Genomic DNA, 27,728 nt, shown 5'->3' on the forward strand with positions numbered 1-27,728 from the left:
CAGAGCGGAGACGCTACAACGCCTTCTCCCTGGCAATGCGCATGATTCTGCGGCTCTGTGCTCGCCACACTTCAACGCACCTTGAAATGGGCTCGCCTCCTTCGCGCCGCGACGGACAGACATTCGAGCCAATCGGCCCCCAGGTCTGCGAGCAGTGTCCAATGGGAGCACGGCGGGGGCGGTCCTGGAGGCCCGGCCTGGCTAGGCTTCACCGTGGAGCTGGCTGCGCTCTGCCTGGGCTAGTAGTGCAGGTGCCGCTGCGCCGGGGGCCGGGGAGGCTGCGCGCCGAGCCGAGTGGAGCCGGGGAGGGATGGAGAGCGGGCCGCCCGGGCTGCAGGAGCACCGGCTCGGGGCGTAGGCGGGCGCGAGCGGGCGTGAGCAGGCGCTCGGGCGCGAGAAGTGTGCGGGCGCAGGAGCACTTTGCGATAGGATGAGGCTCTTGGCTGGCGCGCGGTAGTACTATGATTTGGTATGTGGCCACTTTGATAGCAAGTGTGATCAGCACCCGAGGTCTTGCGGCTCAAGGTGAGTTGAAGTGCAGCGCCCCTCCTCTGGCCCTCTCCGGCGCTTTCAGCCCCTTCTTTCCCGCTTGGGGCTCCCCGGCCCGGCCGAGCGCTGCGCCCTTCCGCGGGCGAGGCTCCTGTTCCAGCGAGGCGCTCTCCGGGGCACTGCCGGGAAGGGCTAGGGGCCGCGGGCCGGAGGGGCCGGGCGGGTAAGGGGCCCGAGTCCATACGCTGCTGGGAACTTGGGAAAAGATCTTAGGATTCGGGTCGACTTCGCCCACCTTCGACCTCAGGACTTCATACCAGTGTGCCAAGACAGGTGCTCTTTGCCGGAGCAGCAGCCTCTTCTAGCGCTGGGGAGTCGGCGGCTTTCCTAACTCTGGCTGCCGGGGAGTTTGCGGGTCTTTGGGTAGGCTGCAGCACGCTCGAGCCCCGCGCAGCGCCACCGCTCCGCAGACGAGCCCTTGCAGGGAGGCGCGACCCAAAGCCTTGGGACTCTTGGCACCCACCGCTAGCTAAACGCACAGGTTTCTGGGCCCCGCGGGCGTCTCCCGCTCCAGCTCACACCCCTTCCAATCACACATCTGGCAGCTGGGAGTTGGATCCCCCTCGCGGGGCATGGGGCGCACGGAGCCAGGAGAGGGAAGAGCTGGTCAAGCGCTTGGGTCCCTCCGCCGGCTCGGAGAAGGAGTGTTCGCTTTTGCTTACCCCTGCCAGGTGTCCGCGCCTGTCTTAGCCATACCTGGGCCCGGGCCAGGCAAAAGTTCCCTGGGAGCGGGCCGCATCCTGGCAGACCCCACGCCGCCGTTCCCCGCTGTGAGGCAGAACTGGCTCGGGGTGAGGACGGCGGACTAGGGGTCCCCTCTGCTCCGTCTCCTAGCAGAGGGAGGTTTTTCTTTTTCTGATTTTCCCTTTCTGAGCTGGGGGATGAGACAAGACGCGAGCCATCGAGTTGGGTGATGCGTGCGTGAGCGCGCGCGCTTTTGCTTTGGAGACGGGCAAAGCGACCTACGAGCCTCTGGGTGGCACCCCAGGCTCTCGGCCCTTGTATGGAAGTAGGAGCCAGCCTGGAGGGTGCTAGGACTCTGAGCTCACTGTTTTCAGCACACAGACACGACCCAGCTGCAGGCAAGTTCACGAAGCCGGCAGGAGTGGAGAGCTGGGAGAGAGCCGGTTGGTGGGTGGTAATCAGCCGGGAGGACCCCGCGAAGAGAGAACCCGCTCCCAGCCGCCCTAGGGCAGAGGGGGTCGCAGGAGGCGCCTTTTATAGCCAGGGTTCTCTAGTTCTCTTGGTATGTGTAGGGGGAGAGGGGAGTGATTTGAAAAAGTTTCTAGAACGGAGTGTCTTCCAAGCTATTTGAGGAAGGGAGTGAGTCTAAAAACCGAAGCAGAGGAGGGAGAAAGGAAGGGTGATTCTGTTAAATAGTAGGTTGACTTGGGTGGTTTAAAAACTCCATTTGTCAGGTGGGAACACTGAGGCTAAGGAGATTCAGAAGCTTATGGAGTGGGGGTGGGGGTGGGGTGGGTCCAGTTGTGTATGAGAATCTGCCCTTAGTCTCAGCCTCCTCCTTTCCCCTATGTTCTTGTAGTCTTCCAGTGCCCTCGTCCTCCTCCCCTCCAGTTTTTGGTACATTCCTGCTATGGGACTGTCGCTGAAAGCACAAAAGGAGCTGCTGGGATCTTTGAATAAAAAAGAGACACTGAAAGGAGGCTCTGAAATAGCCTTCACCCTGATAAGTCAGGGTGAGGGTAATGGACTTTGTGCAAGTTTAAATACAGAATAAAGGCAAATGGGTTTATATTGCAGCAACACGCAGAATGGCCAGACAGAAGGAAGGACTTCCCAGCATGGAAGGTTGTTGGGCATGAAGGTTATACCCTCTTTCTGGGTGTGGAGAGGTCCTTCTATCTGGGATGGCTTGATCTGCACCCTTGAGCCTGCCACCCCAATTGGTCTTGGGGTCCTTTTAGCTTAAAAAGACTACTTGTATGCTGGTTAAGGGCTTAGGTATAGAGTCAAATGATCTGGTTTCAAATCCTGGCTCTGCCACTTGCTGGCCCTGTGACCTTGGACAAGTTGCTTAACCTTTTGAATGTCACTTGCCTCAGTGGAAAATAGGATGAACAGTATGAGCTTGTAGGGTTTTTTGGTGAACATTAGTGCTGTAAAGAAATGAATGACTACCTGATATATAGTAAGTGCTCAATAAATGTTAACATTATTATTATTATATTCAGTATCTCTGGGGTTCCAGACCCCTTCTCAGTTTCTTTCCCTTGGACCATTCAGGGCATTGGGAGCTAGAAATCTCTTGAGGGAAGCTCAGAAGGCTGACCCTGTCAGGAACCAAGTACCCTTTTGCAGGCTGACCTTGTCTGGGGAGAACCTCTTGTTCCTCTGAATCCCAGGGAGGTGAGCAGAGGGTGAGCAGACCTCAGGACTGCTTGGAAATCCTTTCAAAGATCTGTAGAACTGGGAGTTTGTCAGTGGCCAGAGGCTTGTAGGAAGGATCCCAGGAGGCATGCAGGTCATAGCACTGCAGCACCTGGAGGGAGGGAGGGGAGACCTGTGTGGCAGGGTTTTGCTCACATGGGAAATACCAGCCACTGTTCAAATGCTGGCTCTGTGTGAGAGCTCAGCTGTTCTCTGACTGGCAGAGGAGATTCCTGTGAGGTAGGGACTTGAAGATGCTACCTTTAGGGTTTTGCTGAAGCAGGGGTTGCTCTATCAGAGGGTTAAAAGGAATGGGCTCTTAGGCAGTGTCAGGATGGGACAGAGTTAGGGATGGGCTCCCCTTTTGACTCTGATCATGTGTGTCTGGAAGGTGATAAAGGTCAGTGGAGAGGTTGGGGAGGGTATGGAGAAGATAGGTATCTGGATTCTGGGAGATGGTAACTGGAGACTCAGCATCCCAGACTGAGCAAGCTTGGGGGAGGATCCTGGGCCCTGCTGGGATGACCCTGGGCCTGGCATAGAGGAGAAGTCTGGGCCTTTATTCCCAAGGCTGCCTCCTGTCCACCACAGAGTCTTTGGTTGGATTATCCCTGACTATAGTGTACCCAAACCAAGAAGGGTTCTGACTCAGATCCTGCTGGTAGAGTGCCCTCTACTCTCAGCCTGGCCTTGACCCTCCGTTTTTCCCTTTGCCAATGAAGATGGGAAGGAGGAGGTGTAGATCAGGAGGCTGCTAGCAAGACCCCATGGGCAGTCCATCAGCAAAGAAGGACTCTGCTCAGCAAGTGGCCAAGTGGTATGTGTGTGTGTGTCCCCTGCACACACACCAAAGGCGGGGGTGTGTCTGGCAGCATGCATCCTGGGAGAAGCTGAGGACGGGATGTGTCGGAAAGGGCATGGCAGAGGGGCAGTGGGAAGAATCAGCTTTCAGCTCCTGGCCCGAGGCCCAACATGCGCCAGACTTGGAGTAGGCAGGTCCCAGAGCTGGGTGGTTTCATGTTTGTGGCTCTGAGACAGAAAGTTGGGATCTGGTTACCCAAGGAGCAGAGGCTGCCTAGCTGGGGAGATGCTGAAACTCAGAATCTCTCTGCTCCTCCCTCTTTCCTGGCTCCTGGCACTGCTCTCCTGATGCACCCCAGATAGGGTTCAGCTCTCAGAGTCTGGCCTGCTGCTCTGTCTTCTCCCTTGGCCCTGTCTTTCTCAGCCCTGCTGGCTGCTTGCTCCTCTCTCCCAGCCTTCCTGTGTGCTGGGGGCAGGGGTGGGGGGCGCTGTGTGTGAGGGCAGGGAGATAAAGAGGGAGGTAGTGTGGTGGGGAGATAAGGGGGCTGGGCCTGAGATTTAACACACTTGTGTTCCCCTTGAAAGTCTCCTCCCTCCCCAGACACATCCTGTGACCTTCTCAGGCTGGGGCCTAGGGTCTCAGGGGGCAGTTTCCTTCTGTCTGCTGCCTAGGATGGGTTAAGCAGCTTTTATGAAGGGTCGGTCTGAATTATGAAAGGAGCTGTAATTGGTGTGAGCTGTCTACAGATGTGTGCACATGCCTGTATAGGTGTGCACGTTTGCACATGTGTGTATACATGCCTGTGCTTATATGTGTGCATGTGTGTGTGTATATACCCTTATGTGTGTGTATGTGTTTACTTGTGTGTTTGCACGCATATGTGTAGAATGCAGGAGGGCAGGGGGACAGGCTCCAGGCACGACGTGGGGAGCCACTCCCCTCCAAGTGCTGTGGTTGGCAGTGAGACTGCACTCGGAGCAGACACCTGACTTTCCTCATCCCCCCGCTTTGCACCTAAATCTAGGCAGCCCAGAAGTTTTCGAAGTTGGAGGCTAAGCCCAAGGGCTGGATTGAAAGATACCTGAGGTCCTGAGAGGAAGCCTAGAGGGTGGGGGAGGGGGAGACAAAGCCAGGCAGAGCTCCGGGGGACATAGAAAATGGGCCTGTCTTGCTACAGTGGGCTCTGGCATCAGTTCCCTGTTGACCCAGTGGACTCTAGAGTAGAGAAGTGGTTGGATCCCTGGGGAGATGGGAGAGGGTGCTGGGGCTGCAGAGGCAGCTTATAGCCTGGCCCCCTCTGGGGCACTGCCCACGGGTGCCAGCTCGGTCTGCCCGAGGCAGCTGACCTATTTTTCTTAGGAATTTTCCTGCTTTTCTGTTCTCTCTTGCGTGAATAAGCAGAAGACTGGTGAGCAGAGACAGGGCCTCTGTAAGGGTTTTGGAGAACAATTCCATGTGAGCCAAAGCTTGGAGGGGGTGCCAGCCAGCCTAACTGTCCTTCTGAGAAGAGAGGGGACTGGGACAGTCCCTCAGTCTGTCGTATCCCCAGGTCCTCACCACCCTTCTGGTCACAGGCACCCACCCACCCAGAAGGTCGGTGGCAGATAGCTTGCACACAGGCTCGCCTTCACAAATTGTTTGAGGTGAGCCTCTGTCCTCATTTTCTGGCTTCAGTGTAGAGAATGCTGGTGCTTCACTGTGAGTATATATGGGAGCTTCCGTTTCCTACTTCCCTATCTTGTCTTACCTGAGGAGAGGAGGGTGCCTGGTGCAGGCAGAGCCCACAGTGCCCTCACCTGTCTGGGCCTGCCTGCCTGCTGGCTCTGGAGTACACGCGTGTACTTGGCCATGCGTGAGTGTGCAGGGTGCAAGCCTCCACCGCGTGGTGGGGTGTGGGGGTGGGGTGTGGCTTTGCCTTTCTGCCGAGGAGCCATTAAAGGAGCAGAGCGGAGGTTGAATTACTGACTGCTTCCTGTCAGTGGCTCATGGGGAAAAGGCTCTTGGAAATACAATCTAGCTGAGAGCAAATTAAGGTTGCTAATAGCATCGCTGCCTCGTGGGCTGCTGAGGGGAGCCCAGCCAAGAGGGTTAGGAAGGAGAGGCACCCACAGGAGGAAGGAGGCCTGCAATTCCTGCCCCTCCCTCCCCAGTGCCTTGCTCTTTGAAAGATGGGAAGCTTTCCTGGTTAGGGCCCATCTGGGCTCACCTGAACTCCAATTTCCCACCCTGAGAGGTTTGATGGGGAGTGGGACCCGAAAGGGCTGTGAGGACACTGATGGGGAGACCATGGAAGGACTTTTCTGAGAGCCTGCCTAGGCTGAATATGGGGGCCCTTGCTGGAGGCATAATGATGGCCAGATGACTGCTAGTCCACCTGCCTTCTGGAAGGAACAAGGACATGGCCAGATGTTTTGGTCCTGTGTCCATCACACACTTGTAGTGTTTGTTGCTCTGGGCAGTAGGGAGTCTGTCCTCTGCCTTCCTCAGGCCATCCCTCTGGGTGTGTACTGCTGTGGGAGGCTCCCTGGAAGCCTGAGTCCCGGGCTTCCTGGAATCTCCTGGAGCCTCCTGGCTTGTTGGGGAGGAGCGATTGGGGGACTATTGGGGGCTGTGCCTTTTTTGGACTCAGCAGGGATTATTTTTAGGCTGGCAGATGGAGGTGGCGGTGGCTGTCGCTGGTATTATTAGACAACCGGCCTGTGGTTTGGGAGTCTGGTGCCCAGAGGAGTAGGGGGAGGGGGATGGGGAGGAGGAGGGGGTGGAGGAGTGGGACCAGGAGGAGGAGGGGGCGGAGGAAGGGGCTGAGGAGGGGAGGAGGAGGAGGAGGAACAAGAACGGGAGGCTGCAGTAAGGACTTGTGCTCATGAATCAGGGAGGTTGCTGCTCACCCCGAGGTTTTCCCTTACCACAGCCACTACCAGACCTAGCCAGAGACTGCAGAGTGATGCTGAGCCCAGAACCAGTCAGAGAGCACCAGCTGCGTCCCACAGCAGGTCCACTGTATCTTCCTTCTCTGGTGGAGGACTGAGCAGAGTGTGCCTGTGGGGAGGGACTGCCTTCTGACTCAGGGAGGAGAGGGGCAGGGCGCTGTGTCTGGAGTGCAGTGCTGGAGAGGCCTTAGTGTCTGGGCCTGTGGTCCGGCAGGATGGTATCCCTGAATGTGGGCATAAAGGGGACATGGCAGCTGGACCCTGACTCCCCCACCTGTCCCCGAGTGACTGCTGAGCCAGGTAGCCTCCCAGTTTGCTCATTTGTGAAGATGAGCTGGTAGTAGTTCTGTCAGGTGGGCATTGTGAGTATTACGGGAAATTTGTGTTACGTGCCCGCCCGGCCCCGAGCCTGGTATGTGGTAGCTGTTTAGGGGAGGTTGGGTTGCCTGACAGCCAAAGCTCTTCCTCCTCAGGATCTTAGACCTTCTCAGGCATTTAGAGTGTTTCTCATTCTCAGGTGCCCTTCCTCCTGCAGCCCTGCCCTGGTGGAAGAGCCCTAGGCTGTGAGTGTCAGGCACACTGATCCGTGCCAGGGCCTGGATCTTCATGGTTCTATGCCCACGAGGGATCCAATGGCAGCCTGAACTTGGCTGCCCACCGGGCACCACCTGGCATAGAGAGCAGGGGATTTGTACCCTATGGGCTTCCCAAAAGGTCAGCCAGACAGCAGGGGCTACCTCGTTCTTCTTTGCTCTCCTGCTTTCTCTTCCCTATCCTGGTAAAACAAATCCAGAGTGGGTTGGGCAGAGCCCCAAAATGCAGATTTGCTCTGCTCAGGGGACTGCTGTTTCTTGCCTCCTCTAAAACGGGTATGCAGAATCCAGGGCACCTCAGGCCTCCTGCCGCCCTCACCCCTGCAGATGCCGCCCTCACCCCTGCAGATGCCGGTTTCCTCTTTGAGGTTGGAGCCTCATCTCTAGGGACTGCTGTAGGCTTCTTTGGTGGGGAAGGGGCCTGGGGGTGTCACCCCTCTCGCAGCCCTTCCTCACCCAGGTCACTATCAGTCCTTCCCTTCCCCTCCTCCCTCCCCCTCTCCCTTCATCTCTCCCTCCCTCCTTCTTGCTCCCTTCAGAACTGGTGGGCAGTTACTCCAGTCAATCCTGCTGGGGAGAAGTCCACTTGCTCCCTGAAGGAATCCCCTCCATTCTGTCCCCTTCCTGGTTCTGGGGTCCTTTGAAGGCCTGTGTCTCTGTGTCCCCTGTGCCCCAGAGTTCTCTCTCCTGCCCTCGGCTGGGTTCTGCCTGTGTCCAGTTTGCACTGTGCCCATCCCTGCCTCTCTCTCCTTCCTTTCTTGAGTCTTTCACTCCTCGATTTGGGTTTGGTGTCCTCCTGGGTCAGAGTTTATCTCTGCTCCACCAAGCCCCTCTTCCCTTTTTACTGCCTGCTTGTTTACTTTTTCTTTCTTGCTTTGGGCTTTTCTGGGGAATGTGTTTTATTAGACATGCTTTGGCTCAGAAAAGATCAGGCTTAGGAAGAAGTGCTTGTAGGTGATGAGTGTGTGTGCGTGTGTGTTGAAGAACTGAGGAAGCTGATGAATATTTTAGGATTCAGGGGCACCTAGGTGGCTCAGTCAGTGAAGCATCTGCCTTTGACTGAGGTCTTGGTCTTGGGTCCTGGGATGGAGCCCTGGGATCAGCAGGGAGCTTCTTCCTCTCCCTCTGCTGCTCCTGCTTGTGGTCTCACTCTTGCTCTTTCTCTCTCTTGAATAAATATAATCTTAAAACACAATATTTTAGGGTTCCGAAAACCAGGAGGTTTGGACCGAGAGGGGCTCTCACCCCTCTACTTTCTTCTTAGGAAACACCCTCTCTTTTTGCCTTGGTTAGAATCTTTGTGATGCTTATCTCACCGAGTATCGAGTATCGCACCGAGTCCCCTCTTCTGTTGCCTATCCTTGGTTGAAAGGGTCCTTACACAGAGAGGAGGGGTGGGGTTGACTGGCTCAAGAGGGCCGACCTTGGGTTGGGTGCTCAGTCCTGAGCCCAGGGGCCAGCTAGGGGGTGGGGGTGGAAACCTGGAGCTAACACCAGTGCTGGGGGAGGTGTGAAAGAGGCTGCCTCATTGCCATGCGGTGAGAATGAGGCAGCACTGAGCAGCAGGCATTGTAGGGACCCATTGCAAAGCCGACCCACCTCCTGGCATTGCCCCCCAGAGCCCTGAGCCCTGGGAGCTGGGGAGCTACAGAGTCAAGCTTTGCTGCTGAAGGTGGGCAGCTGCCTGCTCAGCAGTGCTGGCCTTTTCCTCACAGCTTCTTCCTCTTGCCTTGGGCTTTGAGGTGCTATAGCCCCTGGGGAAGAAGCTCCCTGCTGTGGACAGCCTGTCTCCCCCATGCTTCCCCCACACCCAGTAACCAGGCCCTGGAATAACTCCTTCCTCTTCCCTAGGCTCCTGTATTTCACCTCCTGGAAATTCTGCGTGACACACATTCACATATGCATGCACACAGTCACATACACACATATACATACTCACACATGCACATACACATTCTGCCACATACACACTCATCCTTGTCCTTTTGCTAAGAGCTACACATATGCACATATTACACTCATACACACTCATACATCCTTTTACCAAGAGCTACTCGCATGCACACAGACTCTCACATGCATACACACGTTGCTCCCCCTGCTCGCTCATGGTGCCCGCTGTTTGCCCATTCTGAGTCCAGGATCAGCCTTTGTGCTCCTGGAGGCTGGGAGGCAGGCTCTGTCCCTCTCTAGGTACCCCTGGGGTTGTGGGGGAGGGGCCAGCTGCAGCTGAGCTCTCTCCTTGCTTTCCCTGAGGGGTTGAAATTCAAACCTAGCCTGAAGCAAGGTTGGGGGTGGGGGAATTGGGAAACCTGCTGGGGCCTCAGGCAGGTGAGTGCAACACTCTGCTCTGCTCCAAAAATACTCTGTGATCTTAGCTCTTTCTCTAGAAAACAGTGATGTCACCAGTAGCCAATCAGCTTCTAGAAGAGCTTGCCTCCTCCTCCTTCCGCAACTTAGGGAGGAGAGGGAAAGGGGGATGGGAGGGAGAGAAGGAGAGACACAGAGATGAACAGACAGCATGTAGGCAGACATGGAGAGAAATGCAAACACAGAAACGTAAGCACACAGAGGTCCCTCCACACAGGAAAGCTGGCAAAACCCCTTCTCGGTGCATAGGCAAGGGAAATCCACATATTTCCCCCAATACACACACACAGACACACATACTGATAGAGACATGAAAACTGAGAAAGACTGACAAGTGGAAGCATTCACATAGAGTGAGAGCTAAAGAGGAAAAGACAGAGACAGAGACTGGAAGAGAGACAGAGTGGCGCAGAGAGACATGGAAAAGGAGTAGGAGAGCGACTTCTGTCTCAGAGCCAGAGAGACAGAGGAGGAATCAGAGAGACAGACACGTAGAAGGAGCCAGAGATGCAGGGGCATGAAGGAAAAGAGAGAGATGAGAGAAGGAGATGGGCGGGAGCACACAGGGGTCCGAGAGGCAGTCAGAGTCAGATGCAGAGGCACCACAACAGATAGGCAGACAGACAGGGATAGAAGGACAGGCAGGTGCTATTCTTCCGGGCATATTTTCTGTGGTGGGAGGATCCTTCAGCTCTTGGCTTTGTGCCTCTAGTAGAGCAGCTGCTGTCCTTGGTGCTGCCTGGAGGGGCCCAGCAGGGACTGGGAAGGGAGGTGAGTTTGGATGGGGAGAGCTGTGGTCTAGTCCGGAGTTGTGTTGGGTAGTGTGAGGGAACGCTGAGAGAGAGGCTTCTCCAGGCTGTCCCTTTCACTGGGAAACAAGCTGGACAAGGTGACTTTGTGGGCATGGAGTCCTTGTGTGGGAGGGAGCAGTTTCAGGCTGAAGGTGGGGATGGCACGCCTCCTGTAGGGGCTCAGGAGGAGGCTGCCAGGCTAGAGAAGCCCTGCCTGGGTTAATCTGTCCTCTATGTCCTCCAGCTTGGGGGTGGGGGTGGGGGTGAGTCTCTCTCCATGTTGCCCTCCCAATGCCAAGAGGATGGGTGCACCCTATCCAGCTGTATGTTTTATCTCTGCCAAAGGTGGGATGATTTCCCCTTAGCTGGCTGAGCTCAGCAGTCCCAAGGGCCCCGCTCTGTCCCAACATCCTGCTATCCTGGTGGTGATGTCTGGGGTTTAAAAATTGGAGGGCTAGAGGCCCCTCCTGCTCCCCTCTCTGCAGCAGGTACAGTGGGGCAAGGGAGGAGGGGCCTGGAGAGGCCAGTCAGGCCTGTGGGGTTTTCCCTCCGGTGTTGCCATGAGCAGCCTCTGCTCAGCTTGTTAGGGATTCCCCTGCTCCTGTATGGAGTACTCTTGTTTTGTGCTGCGAACATCAGGCTGAGCTGGGGGTGGGGCGTAGGAGGAGGCTGGCTCTGCGGTTCCTACCAGGCTCTGGTAGGAAGCATCCAGTACAGGAAGAGATTCCATATTTATACTCTCGGCTACAGCAGGCCCCTGTAGCCCAGGCTGTGGGTCTCCACAACGAGGTGGAGACCCCCTCCACTTTCTCAGTAGCTAGACCTCTTAGAACTGAGGGCGGGGGCGGGGCTGTGCAGTGGGGGATGATATGGTTACGGCTGTGCTCTTTGGGATTTGGGGAGGGAAGATTTGGCTTGCAGGACTGGAAAGAACTGCTTCCTTCTCTTCCCCCTTTCTTCCCCATCTCAGGTTCATGGATTCCTGGGGCCCCCAGGGCTGTGGAGATATGAGTAGGGAGGGGGGAGAACGGGGTTCAGGGTGCACTGTGGACCCTCTGGGGAGTGACTGAGTTCCTTTTCAGGGGGATGGCTGGGTGGCCAGCTGCCCTTGGGAATGGGAGTGGATGGGCAGAGGGCTGCCTCTTGGGCTGCTGGGTCAGGATCTCCTTGTCACCTCCCTTTGTGCATCCCGACTTTGCTGACCCACTAGCTGCCCACGGCCTACGAGAGGAGCCCGAGTTTGTGACCGCAAGAGCCGGTGAGAGTGTGGTCCTGCGATGCGACGTGATTCATCCGGTGACGGGACAGCCCCCGCCCTATGTCGTGGAGTGGTTCAAGTTTGGGGTGCCCATCCCTATCTTCATCAAGTTTGGCTACTATCCACCTCATGTGGACCCTGAGTATGCAGGTAAGGTCTAGGCTGCAGGGGCTCCCCCGCCCCACCCTACCATCTCTTCTCCTGGTTTTAACACAGCTGGTCTTCTCTCTCAGTGGTCATGGTCACTGTTCCTCCTGCCTATCTCTCTGTTGCCACTTATCTTTTTACAACTGGTCTGTTATCTGTGCTGCACAGTCTCTGCCTCTTTCCTTCCATCCTTCGGACTTCGGGAGGTTTTAATTAAGTGGTGGGGAGGAGAGGGACGAGGTGATGCAGACACAGAGATCACAGCAGAGTTAGGGATGTGCAGGGACAGGAGCAGTGGTAAGGACAGGGAAGCCTACAGAGCCCACCATGTAGGACAGTAGGGCTGTGCTGAAGGGCAGCTCTGTGCAGGAAGAAGCTGAGTCAGAGCCCTGCTGCCCTTGGCCAGGCATGCTGGCTGCAGCTGTGGAGTTTGCTGTGTCTGCCTTGGCCCACTCCCTGCCTCTGGCTCTGAAGTTGGGGCCTCATCCCATCCCTGAGCGGAAGCAAACATTGGGGGCTAGTTCGTGCCATAGCAGTGGGCAACTGCTTTCTGCCTCCTCTGCCACGCCAGCCTCCCTCCTCAGGGCACCCTGGGTGTCTTGCTCTGCAGTTGCTCCTGCCAGCAGGGACCTCGCTCTGAGTCACTGCCAGTGCCTGACCACCAGCCTGCCTGGCTGGAGGAAGAAGAGTGTGGGGTGTGTCTGTGTGTGAGTGTGCTTATGTGAACGTGAGTGTGAGCATGTGTGTGTGTGTGCATGAATGCATGTGTGTGCTGGGACTTTCAAAGGAAGGCAGGAAGCTGGCAGACCTTGCTTTTATCTTTACTTCTGGCTCCTGAGGTCTGAATTGCATTTCTCGCAGAAAGTTCCATTTCTCTCTCTCTCCCTCTTGGACCTATCTCTTATTCTCTTTTTGGTTGCGGTTGGTTTTGACATTCTGGTCTTTAGGCAGATTGCCAGTATTGAGACAGGATGAAAACAGAGACCATGGTGACATTGGAGTGAGGGGTGAGCTAAGGTGCTGGGTGAGGGAGGGGCAGGCCCTGACGGCTGTTCCTCGTCCTGGACTCCCATTCCGCTTGGCTCCTGTTGCATGTCTTACCTTACCATCACCATGAATGAGACAAATACGGCTTCCTAATGGGGGAAGAGGATGGCGTTAAGGAGAGTAGCTGGCGGGGGGAGGGGCTTTGCTCTGCTTGCCGTTCCTATCCTCATTCTCGGGCTTATGGGCCCTAGTGTCTCAGCTCTTGGGGACAATGGGCTCTGGCTAGATGAGCAGTCTGTCCAGCCTGGGAGGGGACCCCACCACTCTGGTCCCTGCGTGCCCTCCCTCTGCTTTATCCTAGGGAAGCCTGGCAGACAGGTGCAGGGGGTGAGGACCCAGCGGGGAGAGGGATGTCACACAACCTGAAATGAGGTTCAGGGGTCTGCTCTGGGGTCCCCTGCCTCACCCTCTTCTGTTTGTACCTTTGTTCCCTCTCTTGCTTCCTCCCACCCTCTTTCGTCCCTCATGCCTTTCCTTTGTCCCAAGAGATCTGTAGCAGGACAGGAGTATCCCAAGGGACTGAAGCTCTTCCCAGTGCCAAACCCAGAGTTACAGCTACAGCTGGGTGGGGCCAGCTGAGGCTGGGAGAATGGCTCCATGGCTGGGCTGTGCACCTTTCCCTTTGCCACCTGCTGCCTGGGGTTGGTGCCGGCTGTTACTTTGGGGCCATGCCATGGGAAATGGTCCGAAGGTTACAATGGGTCCTCTGCCTTTGGTGGGTGTTGTGCTGCTCACCCCACCCTGACGGCCTCCTGGGCTTTTGCCCACTGTCTTCCTGCAGGTCGGGCAAGCCTTCATGATAAAGCATCCTTACGGCTGGAACAGGTCCGCTCTGAGGACCAGGGCTGGTACGAGTGCAAAGTGCTCATGCTGGACCAGCAGTATGACACCTTTCACAACGGCAGCTGGGTCCATCTCACCATCAACGGTGCGTATGGGGCTCACTCCTGGGGACGGGTGGGTGGGGAGCCACCTGGAAGGCTATACCCCAAGGACCCACTTTGGGGAAAGCCTCTTTCCTGACTACCGTATCCCTGCTCCAAATCTCTGCTGCAAAGAAGAGTCAGCAGGGCTGGGCCCCATTGAGTTAGCAGTTCCCACCTCTTGCTTCTCCCTCAGTTGTCTCCCTAGAGCTTCTGGGGTCAGTGGAGGTACATGGGAGGTGCAGCCCCTCAGGTATGAGGCAGGGTTTGCTGCAGGTGTTGGCATCAGAGCTCCTTACAGGGAAGTCAGAATCTGGTTCTTGAAACCAGGAGGGTTAAGGCTTTGTGGAGGCCAAATTTGTATCTGCTGGCTCCATTTCTCAGCCTTGGGAAGACCCTGCTAGCCCAGGAAATGCCTTCCCACTCTAGTGGGATTCCTGGAGTTCCACCATGACAGTTTTCCTTTTTAGGTGAATATTTTGGTTCCTTGTTAAATATGTTCATTTGAGAGACATGCAGTGAGGGTCTGTTGTGTGCCTCTTCCACACTGGTGATGGGAAAACAGTGGTGACGAAGCCTAGACACGGTCCCTGCTTGTACTGGGTTTACTGTCCAAGGAAATGTAAGGATCCTGTGAAGAGTAACCGTTTTAATGGCTATCAGGTGTTGATAGCTCACATGAAGTGAATTGGCACTGTATGTTGATGCTTTTCAAGTGTTTGCAGAGGCCTCAGGTGAGCTGGCCCAGTTCCCAGTGCTGGTGAAGGCTGCAGTCTGGGTCTGAGGCTGTGACCACATCAGGCACTGGACCTTCTGTGTGTCCCCAGATGGAGAGTCTCTTTTGTGTCCCTGGGAGTCCTTACTTGGGAGGAGATACTCTGGAGGAGCCAGAAGAAGCTGGAACCATGGAGAAAAATCTGGAGAAGTGGCATATATGCTTTGGATGTGCCACACACAGCTTGGGTCCTTATGGTTGTGATGTCTATGACTATAGATGCTGTGGGTGGGAGAGAGAAATTGGTGTCATTCCTGGCTTGGAAGCTTCTGATGGTATCGATCTGCTCTGAAGAACGACTCTGTCTGCCCTGTCTTGTGGGGTTGGATCATTCCTCCCATAGGAGTCAGGCCATGTTCCATGGCTTGAGAACCTCTCCAGGGTCCTGAAAGAACAGACTATTTTAGCCAGGGCACTGGTCTGTTAGCCATGGCAGTCCTAGAACAGTGTTGGTCCAGACTGCCCAACCCGTTCAATGCAGTTGGCTCCTGTCAGTTAGTCCCAAGAGACTGGAGGCTTATTTTAAGTCTCCGGTGGGCTGTCCCCACCACACAGTAAGCTTTTGAGTCACCTCCTTTTGATGCCAGCTGTTGTGTGTGCCGAGAATGAAAACTCATCTTAATATTAGCCCAAGCAAAACATAATTAGGAAGGTAAATCGGCTGCTAAAAGCTTCACTGACTGAACACTGAGCCAAGAGTGCCCATGTTGGTTTCTGTCTCTCTAACACCCTTCCAAAGCTGGGCTGAAATCTGGATCTCCTTTTCTTTTCACGTTATCCTCGCAGTGTCCATTCGGCGACCTGAGACATCAGGTGCTCAGTAGGTTCTCACATGACAGCAAAGTAGAATTTAGTTAAAAATTGTGTGTTCTGTTATGTCCCTGCATGCATGAGTGGGAGTTGATTCTTTGAGAACTCCTAATTGCTCAGAGTGAAAGGAGCACGGGACAAGACCCTGAGAAGGTTTGGTTTATTTCACGAACTCACTGCATTCATTTCATGAATCCAATAGCTGTAGGATCCCAAGTAAGTCTCTGAGCATCAGCTTCCGGTGCCTGTTTGCGGAGGTGTTGTGAGGATCAGATGAAATGCTGTGTGAGAAAGCATCTTGCACAGTGTCTGGAACGTTAATTACATGTGGGTCAGCTGCTGGCCATCCTCTTTCTCAGGAGAGAAAGAAGATGAAATCAGATGAGCATGTAGTGGCAGGGAGGCAGGAGCACGGGAAGGTCCTCAGACTGGAAGATGCAGAGGACTGTGGTAGTTGGAAAGTAGTTGTCAATTCACAACACATCTGGAATCCTGGCATTTAGTATTTACATGAGTAACGTGTATACCCTGGGCTTGGAGATCAGACTGGAGTGCTCCTTGTAAATCTTGTAAATAAAGAGAAGTAACACACATACACAAACACATCTTGAATGTTTTCTCTGTGGCAGGCTCTGAGGATACAGCAGTGGGCCCAAACCAGACCTAGCTCTTAAGGAGACTTTCAGAGGCGGCAAGTCCAGGGACAATTGCAATATGGGATTTGGGAGAACAAAGGAGGGAGAGCTTCTCTGAGGGAATGACTCCTGTGCAGACATGTGACTAGGGAGTTAGCCAGGTGCAGGGGTGGGAGGTACAGAAGGGTAGTCCAGGCAGAGGGAACAGCATGCCTGGAAGCCCAGAGAAATGAGAGTCAGTGCAGTCAGGGAGGGCAGGCAGGTCGTTCATAGGGAAGTGTTGGGCAGAATAGCTAAGAATGCTCCCCTCTCTGCCCCAGGCTTCAGAACCAGAGCTTACCATAGAATACTTGGCCCTTACCAAGAAACCTACCTCCCAAATGGGGAGAACAGAACAGACACCTTTCAAGGTGAGAGAGCTCTCCCTTTATTCCCCCCCTCCGTTCACCCCGAGTTCTGGGGTACCTTCCAGCATAAATATTTCCATTATGGAAGGAAAGAGTCTGGATTGCCAACATTCCATTGCTTCCAAACTAGAATGTTTAGTGTCAGGCATTTTCTGACAGAGATCACCTTTGGAAAATGAAAGGCCAGGGAAAATTAGAATTATAAATGGTCTCATTCCCCTTCTGTGTTTTCCTGAAGACCAGTTGGGTGGAAACAAACCCAATTATTCCTTTATCACGTATAAAAGACCCAAAAAGCCCAAGCCAAGTCTTGATTTAGATTGGTGAATTACTTGGAGGAGAGGCCAGCCTGTTTCTAACCTGCACTATTAATTATAGGGCACTTGTAAAAAAGAATTAAGCCTGGAAATGCAGCTGGCAAGCTAACACCTAATTCTGTAAATAATCGAGAGTCAAACCATTATTTTCCTGAAAACTCGAGATTGTTCAAAGTACTTTCCTGATTAGCACCTAAATAATAAAGTAATTATGTAATTAGTAATTAATTTGTCACTTCAGGACGTAATTTAATTTATTATCTTTTCTTTTAAGCTTGACACCAGAGGTAATAGAGTCTGAGGCTGCATTAGCTCAGGGGCAGACTTGGCAAGAGGGGCTCTGTTGGAGATGAGCACACATTCCATTTCAGAAGTTGGGATTTCAGAATCTCCGTATAAGGATTTGGAATGGTTTTTGCCATCATTTTTATTGTATTAGATGTTGGATGAGGATTGCCATGCTTGCAGGTGTCCATTGTGTATTTTTCGTGTGTGATGGAGTGTGTTTCTTAATTCACTCAGTATATCCAGTTCCCCTTGTATGCCCACACTAGGCAAAGGGTGTTGGAAATGATTGAAGAAAGCAGTCTTGTCATGATCTTGCTCCTGGGAAGTTTCGTGTGTTTGAATTTGTGTTGGTTTGTAGGTGTGTGTATGTGTGTATATTAAGTTCATTCAACCATTCAACATATGTTTGTTGTGTGCTCTGTTACATGCCAGGAACTGGGAGAAAAGCCGGGCATGCGGTGGGATTTACAGAAAAGATCTTTGTTCTCAGAGAAAGTCAGTGATCACTGCTTTATTTTCTTTAAAGGGGGTAGAGAGTACTGGAAGTGCTATCTTAGATGGGTTGACCACTTACGGCAGAGGTGGCATTTTAGCAAAATTTTGCATGAACCAAAGGAGTGAGGTCTGGGTACAGAGAGGATGGCAAATGCAAAGGCCCTGAGGTTGGACGTTCTTGGCACATTCAAGGAAGACAAAGATGGCCAGTGGGCCTAGAGCACAGTGAAGGAGGTATGTGGTAGCAGACGAGGTTGGCAGACTGACCAAATACTGAAGCTCTCTGACTGGTTCTCAGGGCAGCACTGTCTGGAGAGGTGACATCCATCTCAGAGCTTCTCATGGATGCCTCAGAGGTTTCCAGAGAGATGATAATGATAAGAGTAATGACAAAATAACCAGCATTTCACACGTATTTACATTACAAGATCCCTTTCACAAACTATCTTACTTACTCCTCACCTCAGACCCGGAGGGGGGCAGATTTAGGTAAAACTCAGAGAGGCTGAGTGACTTGCCCAGGGTTACCCAACAAGTGACAGGCTAGCACTTTAACTTGGTCTTGACCTTTGGGTACCTTAAGATGAGCTAAAAATGTCCTGCCCCAGCCTGGCATTGTGAACCCCAGGGCTGGTGTTCAACCGTGGGGCCCCTCCTTGTCACTTCAAAAGCACTGATAGTCCAACGGGTTAAGATTGACCTGATTGCCTATGCAAGCAGCTCAGACTAATGAGGCTGAGTCTCTTAACAGCTGATTATCCAAACAGGATGGGATTTTAGTCAAAACTCCAATCAATGCAAGTCGTGATGTGGGGATAACCTGGCATAATCAGAAGAGAATTGAGAAGGGAGTAGCCTGCAGAGTGGGCTGTCTTTCTGCCTGGATGCAAGAAAGGGTGGAAGGTTTTCTTTGCAGAATCTGGAAACGTAAGATTCCTTGTAACCATGGCCTGTGGTCTATGTTAGGCCTAAATGATGCTCAGATAGAAGACATCCTGGAAATGGGGGGGCCTGGCTGGGCTGAGGTTAAGGAAATAGGCGTATCAGGGATGATCTGGAGGTGAAAGGGGGGGTCACAGAACTGTTCGGAGCTGTTGGCAAGGGTGTGCAGGCCATGAGAAAGCTGTCTTGTTTATTGCTCTGTCCTTAGAGCTAAGCATAGTAGCCTCGTAATAGATGCTCAGCAAACATTTGTTTCTTGGGAATTAGCCAAGTACAGCAGGAGAAGTTTAGAATTTGCACCCAGCCGGGCTGACTTTGAATTTCAGGTCTCTCCTCCCCCGGTCAGACTCATGGGCAAATGATTTTGCCCATCTCCCTCTTCCTTCATTTATCCCAGCACTTCGCAGAGGGTTATCTATGAACACAGCGGATGTGGTGCCTGGTGTGTGTGGGTGCTGTACGTGGGGCAGCAGGCTGGCTAACCCCACCCTGGGTCTCTCTGCAGCTCCTCCCACCTTTACAGAAACACCCCCCCAATACATTGAGGCCAAGGAAGGTGGCAGTGTTACCATGACCTGCACAGCTTTTGGAAACCCCAAGCCCATTGTCACCTGGCTTAAGGAGGGGACACTCCTAGGTGCTAGTGGGAAATACCAGGTAGGTGTGGTTCTCCTTTGGGGCTGCTGTACTTCTTCCTCCTTGCTCACCCTTCCTTTGCCTCCTCCCTCTCCACGGCAGCCTCCCACTTCACGTGACTGGTAACACTCTGCACAGCACACAGCCTGGCTGGTGTCTGGTTGGAGGGAGATGGAACACGAAGTGCCTGGCTCCATATCCCCCTAATGCATGAGCCCTAGGTCCATCTACACCTGGGGGTGGTGCTGGTGGGACCCCAGGGTGGGTGCTGAGCTCTGTCTCTCCTTGGCTCCAGGTGAGTGATGGCAGCCTGACAGTGACATCGGTCAGTAGGGAGGACAGAGGTGCCTACACCTGTCGTGCATACAGCATCCAGGGAGAGGCTGTCCATACCACTCATCTGCTTGTCCAAGGTAAGAGCAGTTTCTCTCCTCTTCATGCCCTGGACCTTTTGCAGGGACTTCCAGCCCATCTGAGCTGTAGAGGGGTTTGCCCTAGGCATGGCTGGCCCAGCTGGGGTGGCTGGTGAGATGGACAGCCTATGAGTAGTGGGGTCGGGCTCCTCCTGAGTATTGTGTGGCTCACAGCCAGAGCCCCCATGGTGGCCTGCTATGGCCATCAGCTGGGATGGTGGGAGGCACTATGTTGAGTGGGGTTTGGGTTTCTCTTTCTGTCCACATGGTGTCCTGCCATGCCTCCATCTTCCCCAGGGGAGGGGACCTCTCTCAGGTTCCCACCCCATTAGTGATGGCATCAATAAATAACGACAGGAGGTCTGAGGTCTGAGGTCGAAACCTCAGACGTTTAAACAACACAGAGGGCATTTGGCAGAGCCAGGGTCTGCCTGGTCAGTCCTGGGAAATGCCGGTCCACCCTGCCTAGGGCCCCAGCGTGCCCCAGAGGGGGCAGCATCTGGGAGGTGGGGTCTCTTTGTGCTTTTATGCTGAGCCCGGCCACCCTTTTGCCTCCCACCCACTGCCTGCCGGAGGAAGAGCGAGGGCTGGGGGTGGCTGTCTAGGCTGCCGGGGCTGCTAAGATACATGTTCTTTCTGCCTTCTTCTGACTTGGAGTGTTGAGTGGCAGTGTGGGTCAGAGGTCCCTCTGCAGCTTGGAGAAGAGCTGCCTTCTCAGGAGAGAGCCAGGTGGTAGCTGTGGACTGTCCGGAAAGCCAGCTCAAGGGAGGGCTGGGATTTCACCTGCTGTTGGCTCTGCTTGCCCCCGGCTCTTCGCTCCACATCTGTCCTCCTGACCTCTGGCAGATAAGCAGCACAAGCCTCTCAGCTCCTTCAGAGGCCAGATGACTCCTTGCTCTGGATTGAAAAGATGGCCTTTGTCCCTCTTGCATGTGCCCTGCTTCTGTTCTGCTGGAGAGAGGGATGGGCAGGAAGGGAAGTGTGTGTGTGTGTTAGGGAGGTTCGATAGCTGGCTTGGGGTGCCAGGATTTACAGAGGCTGTGTGCATGGAGGCGAGGGGCACACATACACCGAAAAAGGTGTCTGCAGCTGGTTCAAGGGGCTGGGGCACGCTGTGACCACATCCCAGGACCTTTTGCATCTTGGACCTGTAAGGAGAGTAAGACCTGAGCACAGCAGCAGCTAGAAAGATATCTAGGACAGCTGCCCAGCATATGCTGTTCCTCTTGGGCCAGTGCTGCCCTCCAGCTCCCTCCCAGAGTTCTGGGCACACCTTCCTGAGTCATCTCAGAACTTCCTGGGAGGACCCCGAGCTGTTGCTCTCTCCTGTACCAGGTAAGGTCATGTTTATTTCCTCTTTCCCCAGGGCCTCCCTTCATAGTTTCCCCTCCTGAGAACATCACTGTCAACATATCCCAGGATGCTCTGCTCACCTGCCGGGCAGAGGCATATCCCGGCAACCTCACCTACACCTGGTATTGGCAGGATGAAAACGTCTACTTCCAGAAGTAAGTATGCTGCTGCCCCCCCCCCCCCCCCCCCGCTCCTGGGGCAGGGGGAGCAGTGGTGGTCCTCATCCACCAGGCCTCCCAGGTGCAAGGCCTTTGAGCAGGGGCTGCCATGGGCTGCCCTTGGGCTGTGGGAGCTTACAGAGAGGCGATCCAGTCTGTCCAGGTGCAAGGCCAATGTTTGCACAGAGCGGCCTTGAAAGGGACCAGGAATGTGAGGAAGTGCTGGCCCTTCTCGCCTTATTGGCAGGGTGAGGGGACTCCTTGCTGCCTTGCTGTGCTGGCTCTTGGAAGACCTTCTCCCCTCCATGCCAACCCCACCCTTCCTTGTCTTCTTGTTTGTTTGCAGCGACCTGAAGTTGAGAGTGCGGATCTTGATTGATGGGACCCTGATCATCTTCCGAGTGAAGCCTGAGGATGCGGGGAAGTACACCTGCGTCCCTAGCAACAGCCTGGGGCGTTCCCCCTCTGCCTCAGCATACTTAACTGTGCAGTGTGAGTAGGGGTGAGGGAGAGCCACACATGGTGGGGGTTCCAGAAGAGACAGGCCTCATTAGCTGGACTGGATGCTGGAGGACAGCAGGAGAGCGAGGGTCATTTGAGGGAACGTGGGCAGAGGAATGACAGGAAGCAGGAATAGCCCAACAGGAGGGCGAGACCTGGACTGGTCAATTGAGGTGAAACTAGCACTTGCCGGGCATCTTTTTTTGGGCCAGGCATTGCTACACGTGTTGGCTGATTTGTTCCATCAGCCAAGTTGGTTTGGATTCAAGGATGGGCAGACCTGAGTAATGGTCCTTGCAGTCAGTGCTAGCCAGTACCTCTCTCTGGACCGTGAGCAAGATGTCTCTGGTGCCTTTTTTCCCTCAGGTATATGAGGGAGGTGACACTGACACAGGGTTAGATTTCTTGTCAGCTCTCCGCCTTCCCCCACTGTGGATAGGTGTGTGAGGTGAAGGGGACAGGACCCTCTTCTGGGGTGACTTGATCTAGTTCTGCCAACACCTGGCTCCCTCCTGGCTTTCTCCTTGCTCTTCTCTAGGGCTGCCAGAGATCCACACGGATGAGCTGCTCCTCATGCCAGCACAATCGAGGGCTTTTGTGCAAGCACAATAATTCAGTTTGCTAATCTTGAATCCGTCAGCGTAGTCAATGCTTTCCCACCCCCTGGCAAGCTGATCATTGTGAGAAAGGGAGAGAAGGATGAGTAATGAGGATTAATTTCTTCCGTTTGGTTTGTGGATGGCCCTGTCACTCAAGACAACAAAGACGCTGGGGTGTTACTGGAGGTGACAGGCTCTCCATCACTGGAGGGCTGGTGTGGGAGAGCCGCTCACCCCCAGGGGCGTGCAGCAGCAGGGGGACAAGGAGGACAGGCTGGAGATGGCTGGATCAGCATTTGAGCTGAGAACAAGCAGAAGAACAGTTGGTGACCCCAGGAGGTGGGGCTGGTCTCTGAGGCCATTCTGCAGCTCTGGGTGTTTGCACTTGTCTCCTGTCGAATGGGTGCCAGGGTGACAGAGCCTGGCTGGACCTTTGAGCCCCGCTCAGCTGCTAACCTCACGTTCTCATTGTTTTCTTCTCGATGCAGTAATTTTACCGGTGGGGACAAAGGTAACATTTCACCATTTCCATGGTCGTCAACCTAAAAAGGCTTTCAGCACGCTACATTAGGAATTCTCAAGTTTTTAAGGGCTCGAGGCCCCAAAAAAGTGATGTGATGTGACCCAGGACATCAGGCCTGTCCCACCCAGACCTGCAGGAGGAAAAAGCCAGTCAGGAAGCTATTTGAATAGGACTTGCTGGATGTGAAAGGGGCGGGGGAAGGGAAGAGTCCACTTGTAGTAGCATCTTGTCTGGCTATGTCACTTGGGCAAGAAGGTGGCAGTGGCAGAGGGAGAAAGCCAACAGGGGTGGTCTTTAGAAGAATGATGAATCTAACCAGGAGGAAGCCCCCCATCGGCGAAGCCCTGGGCCATTTTTCGGTCAAGAGGGGTATGTGGTTTCCCTGTCCGTCCCCGGTGCCCTCACCCACTCCTGCTTGTCCTTTTTTACCTCCTTCTTGCCTTCAGAGACAATCCAGGGGGTGAGATTTTTCAGGTGGGTGAGACAAGGATCTTTATTTCTGCTAAAAAGCAGTGTTCAGAGTATTTCCCATTCATAAACCCTTTGAAAATCTTGGAGAAAAAAAAAAAACTCTACATACAAAAGTAGGAAGCTATGTCTAAATATATAACTCGGCCTGGTATTTATGTAATGCTGTTCTCTGAAGAGCTCCAAATGCTTAAAAGATACCAGCTCATTCATCCTCACTGCCTCACTGGAAGTTCTGGATCTTTCTCCTTGGTAGTCCTCGGAGGGAATGGGACGAATCGAAAGGTTATGAGTCACCCACATCACAGGATGTGCTGCTCTTGCTTCTCTCCTGAGAACCTTTCATCTGTTCTGTGGCCAAGGTTGAGTCTGCATTCCAGCTGCATAGAGGGGAAACTGAGGCTCAGTGGGGGGGGGGTGGAGCTGGGCAACTTGCACAATGGAGAGGAGAGAAAAGAACCACCGGTGGTCATGCCTCTGAACACCTCATGCATAGAACTGACGTTCCTCTTTTGGCTTAGGATGTGGACCGAGTGCTGCTGGGCGTCCAAGAGAGATTTGGGATAAGGAGCCATTGGTGGAGGGTGTGGTCAAGCGTTGACTTCAAGTTTGGAGTCTAGGGGCTGGAGATACAGACATCAAGAGTCCTTGTTCTGCTTGTTCTGCCATTCATCCCATGTGTAGAAGCATTTGAGGAGTGTTATGGATCCGAGCGGGCTTTGGGGTGGCCTGATGTGGCCTCTGGGGTTTGTCCGTCTTGTTCCTCATGGCGATCCCGGCACCTGGCACTATTGTGAGCACCATGGACACATGCAGAGTTTACTGAATGGGTGGGTGGGTGTGACGGGCAGTTCCTTGGAGATAGGGTATCTATATGAGACCCTGGGGGTGTGTGAGGGGTCTTGGCCCCCTGCCAAGATTTCTCACTCCTCGACTTCCCTCATGCCTTTCTTCTCTCTCACCCCACACGAACCTTGTGCAGACCCAGCCCGTGTCCTCAACATGCCCCCTGTCATCTACGTGCCCGTGGGAATTCACGGCTATATCCGATGCCCTGTGGATGCAGAGCCGCCGGCCACCGTGGTCAAGTGGAACAAGGATGGCCGCCCCCTGCAGGTTGAGAAGGTGCTAGAGGGACGCATGTGGGGTCACAGTGAAATACACTCTCTTGCCATTGAGATGCTGCCTATGAGGGTTTAGTTCCCTGCCAGGACCCCTCCACTCTCCACCAGAAAACTCTGGGAAAGCAGAGCTGCTTCTGGTGGGGGGTCTGCAGTCTGGTGCAGCTTCTGCCATTCTCCCAGGACACGTAGACAGCCCCTGCCCTAGACTAGCTGGTGCTTTGCCCAGGCCTGCCAACTGAGGTCTGGCCTGGTGGAAGCCAGGACTGAGCTTCTGCCCCCTGACCGTTGCTCCCTGCTCTGCTGTCTGTGCTCCGGCAGAACCTGGGTTGGACCTTGATGGAGGATGGCTCCATTCGGATTGAGGAGGCCACAGAGGAGGCTCTTGGCACTTACACCTGTGTGCCTTACAACACCTTGGGGACCATGGGCCAGTCTGCTCCCGCACGGCTTGTCCTGAAGGTGAGGCCTGGGGCTGAGAGAGACCCCTGTGGGAGTGGACACCCCAAACCCTCGACTTCATGGCTTTGCTGTGGTCTCCCTAGGATCCCCCGTATTTTACGGTGCTACCAGGCTGGGAATATAGGCAGGAGGCTGGCCGGGAGCTGCTCATTCCCTGCGCTGCTGCAGGGGACCCTTTCCCTGTCATCACGTGGAGAAAGGTACCTCTGGGTTCTGGAGCTCCTGGGAAGTGTGGCGGATGGGCAAGACCTGTGGTGGCTCTGTTCTAACAGAGCCAGGTGCTGAGTAGCAGGGCTGACTTCTAGAGTGATGGGCCCTCTGGAGGAGGGGCGGTGGGGGTGCAGGCCTAGTGCTCGGGTTCTGTTCTCCTGTTCTTGGCCTTCTGATGTGTTGGTGGCTTCTCTTCTTCCCTGTCGACCTGGTTCCTCCTTTGCCATCCCGCTCCCACCTTCCTCTTTGCCCCCTTTTTTGGCCAAGGTAGGGAAGCCCAGCAGAAGCAAGCACAATGCCCTGCCCAGCGGGAGTCTCCAGTTCCGAGCCCTGAGTAAGGAGGACCACGGGGAGTGGGAGTGCATCGCCACCAACGTGGTCACCAGCATCACTGCCAGTACCCACCTGACCGTCATCGGTACGGGGGCTGTGGGCAGGAGGGCTGTGGTCTGGGTGCTGGGCACTGTCCACCCTTTCTGGGCATCTTTCCTGAATCGGCCCACCCCTGAGCCCGGAGCCTGCCCTGTGTAGCCCTAGCCCTCCGTAACACCCTGCCTAAGGGAAGGTGACATGGGGCCTGTCCCGGGGAGGTCTTTTTCTGGCAGAATGTCCCCAGCAACACTGCCACGCAGAAATGGGGCAGGTGTGTGGGCAGGAGCAACTGCTCAGAGGTTTGTGTCTAGGGCCTAGAAGGGGAGCTGGAAGAACGGAATGAGGGGGATCCGGGAGGGGACCTGTGCGCTGAGCTCCATAGGCTGGGCCTGGCATGGAGGTTCCTGGCGTTCCCATTTCCTGGGATGCCAGGCATTATGATTCCACTTCTTCTGCCTGAGGTGTGTGTCCCTATGACCTCAACTTGTACCATTGTAGCCTGCCTCTCTGGGGACTGACAGCCAGTTGTAAGAGTGACCAGCACTTTTCAGCGTTTACCACCAGTTTTAGGCTCTATACCAAGTGGTGCCCCATCATTTATAACCTATGAGGTGAGAACTGGTAAGACCCCAGTGTACATCCATTTGAAACGAAGGCTGGCGTGGATCGCACACCTCTCCGAGCATCGCTGATGTGCTGGATCCAGGACTCGAACCCAAGCTGAAGTTCTTAACAGTTGTGTTGTGCTGCCTCTCACTTTGATGTTTGGGAGAAATATGGCTATCTCATGAGGCCAGAGAACTTTACAGGACAGGGGCTTTTTGGCTTTGCCTGTGACCTTCAGGGAGAGTGTCTCTGTGTTTGCCAGGGGAGCACAGGACTTTGGCCTGGGGTGACAAAGGTTCTGGATTCCCTTTGGCCATATTCCTGATGCTCACGCCATGTCTTGCTAGAAGGACTGGACGGCACAGGGGGACGGGTTTCCTTCTACAGCCCGACCGTGCAGGGCGTCTGCTCCTCCGAGCATCCCTCGCCCCTGAGCACTGCATTTGGGGCACTGCATTTTGCTACTGTGCAGTGCCACTGTGGGTGCCCAGCTCCCTGGGCCCAGTTCATTTCAGTCTGAGAGGACTTCACTTGGTCTCCAGGCACCAGCCCCCATGCCCCGGGCAGTGTCCGGGTCCAGGTCTCCATGACAACTGCCAACGTGTCCTGGGAGCCAGGCTATGATGGAGGATTCGAGCAGACATTCTCAGTTTGGTACGGACCTCTGTGAGTCACCCCCGCATGCTTTGCTCTCTGCTTCTCCCTCCCCCCAACCCCCGACTTCAGTCAGTCCCTAGGGTGGGTGGACGTTATGAGAAGGATATGTATGGTTCTTCGCCTGCTAGACCTCCAGGCAGCGAGGTGTGTTGACACAGTGACTAGGTCTTGTGGGGGAGGGGTGTATCTGTCTGAGGGATTTTGGGCGTTCTGCATTCCCAACCTGGAAGGTTTGGGATGCCAGTTCAGGTTGTTGTCTGAAGCGACCATCGCCCTCTGCAACTCTTCCTCAGCTTATCTCACGACCCCTTTTTGTGTCCTTCGTTCATGCTGCTTTTAGGTCCCTCTGTCCTCTGGAGTCTGAAGAGACTCCTAGACTTCAAGGTCATTGTGAAACAGCTCAGCCAGAAGTGTAGAATCTAATTTTTATTGTCACTTCCCCAGTGGTTCTGGGGAAGACACTGCTTTGAAGTGGTGTCTGCCTTCTGGCCTTGTCCTCAGCATTTCCATTTTCTGTAGGACCCTGTGTCTCTAGTATGTTTCTATCTCTGCTGTTAATTTGGCCAGATGTAGTGATTTGAGATCTTTGCCTGAGCCTCAGGGTAGGTAAGGGATCTCAAAGATGCATAAAATCAGGCTGAGGTCAGGAGGCACAGAAAAGGTAGAGAGAGGAACCATAGCTGACCTCCTTCTCATTCCCCAAGGATTTCTCTTCCCACATATTCCTGTCCTGAGCCAGGAACTGGCCACCTGCAGCGTGGGACATCCTTGAGCAGGAAGGATGAGTCCTCCCACTTCCTCCTTTTCAGACCTGCCTCATCTGGGTGTGTATTCCCAGTCAGGCTCAACCAGAGCCTGGGAAGGAGGAAACATCCCTGCAGAGGGCGACTGGTGGAAATTCAGGGAGAACCCTTGGTATGCTTCTCAAAAGCAAGGGAGTTTGAAAGGCAGCTGCCCTCTTTCCCGTCATGGTGATTTGGTGGCTATGTCCTGAATACATGAGGGGTTTTGAGTTCTGGAGAGACACACTGCATCTGGATGGTGAGCATGGAGAGCTCTCTGAGTTGCAACCAGAACATCCTCCAACGCTTATCTCTGGTCCTCCAGAGGAGGGGAGCGGTGGTGGCCTGGGGGAAGGGGGTGCTCCTGATAACCCTGCCAGGGGACCACTGCAAGAATCTT

At 54.4% G+C, this 27,728-nt stretch overlaps 1 protein-coding gene across 6 annotated transcripts in view; it reads left to right on the forward strand.

The window, feature by feature from the left end:
- The first annotated feature begins 202 nt into the window (after positions 1 to 202).
- Positions 203 to 27,728, forward strand: part of IGSF9B (immunoglobulin superfamily member 9B) — a 58,494-nt gene continuing 30,968 nt past the window's right edge. For 4 of the 6 annotated variants that reach the window (XM_045080336.1, XM_045080339.1, XM_045080340.1 and 1 more), the window contains exons 1-12: positions 203 to 525; positions 11,634 to 11,831; positions 13,657 to 13,803; positions 18,973 to 19,124; positions 19,399 to 19,516; positions 20,883 to 21,024; positions 21,374 to 21,519; positions 24,101 to 24,243; positions 24,561 to 24,701; positions 24,785 to 24,901; positions 25,179 to 25,329; positions 26,432 to 26,555. In XM_045080336.1, coding sequence (XP_044936271.1) covers positions 462 to 525; positions 11,634 to 11,831; positions 13,657 to 13,803; positions 18,973 to 19,124; positions 19,399 to 19,516; positions 20,883 to 21,024; positions 21,374 to 21,519; positions 24,101 to 24,243; positions 24,561 to 24,701; positions 24,785 to 24,901; positions 25,179 to 25,329; positions 26,432 to 26,555 — 1,643 coding nt within the window. In that variant the 5' untranslated portion in view covers positions 203 to 461. The remainder of the gene's footprint in view (positions 526 to 11,633; positions 11,832 to 13,656; positions 13,804 to 18,972; positions 19,125 to 19,398; positions 19,517 to 20,882; positions 21,025 to 21,373; positions 21,520 to 24,100; positions 24,244 to 24,560; positions 24,702 to 24,784; positions 24,902 to 25,178; positions 25,330 to 26,431; positions 26,556 to 27,728) is intronic. The other 2 variants (XM_045080337.1, XM_004763955.3) reach the window with 1 other exon arrangement.

Source organism: Mustela putorius, unplaced genomic scaffold (assembly GCF_011764305.1).
Source record: "Mustela putorius furo isolate JIRA1106 unplaced genomic scaffold, ASM1176430v1.1 tig00000460_pilon_pilon_pilon, whole genome shotgun sequence".
Lineage (NCBI taxonomy): Eukaryota > Metazoa > Chordata > Mammalia > Carnivora > Mustelidae > Mustela > Mustela putorius.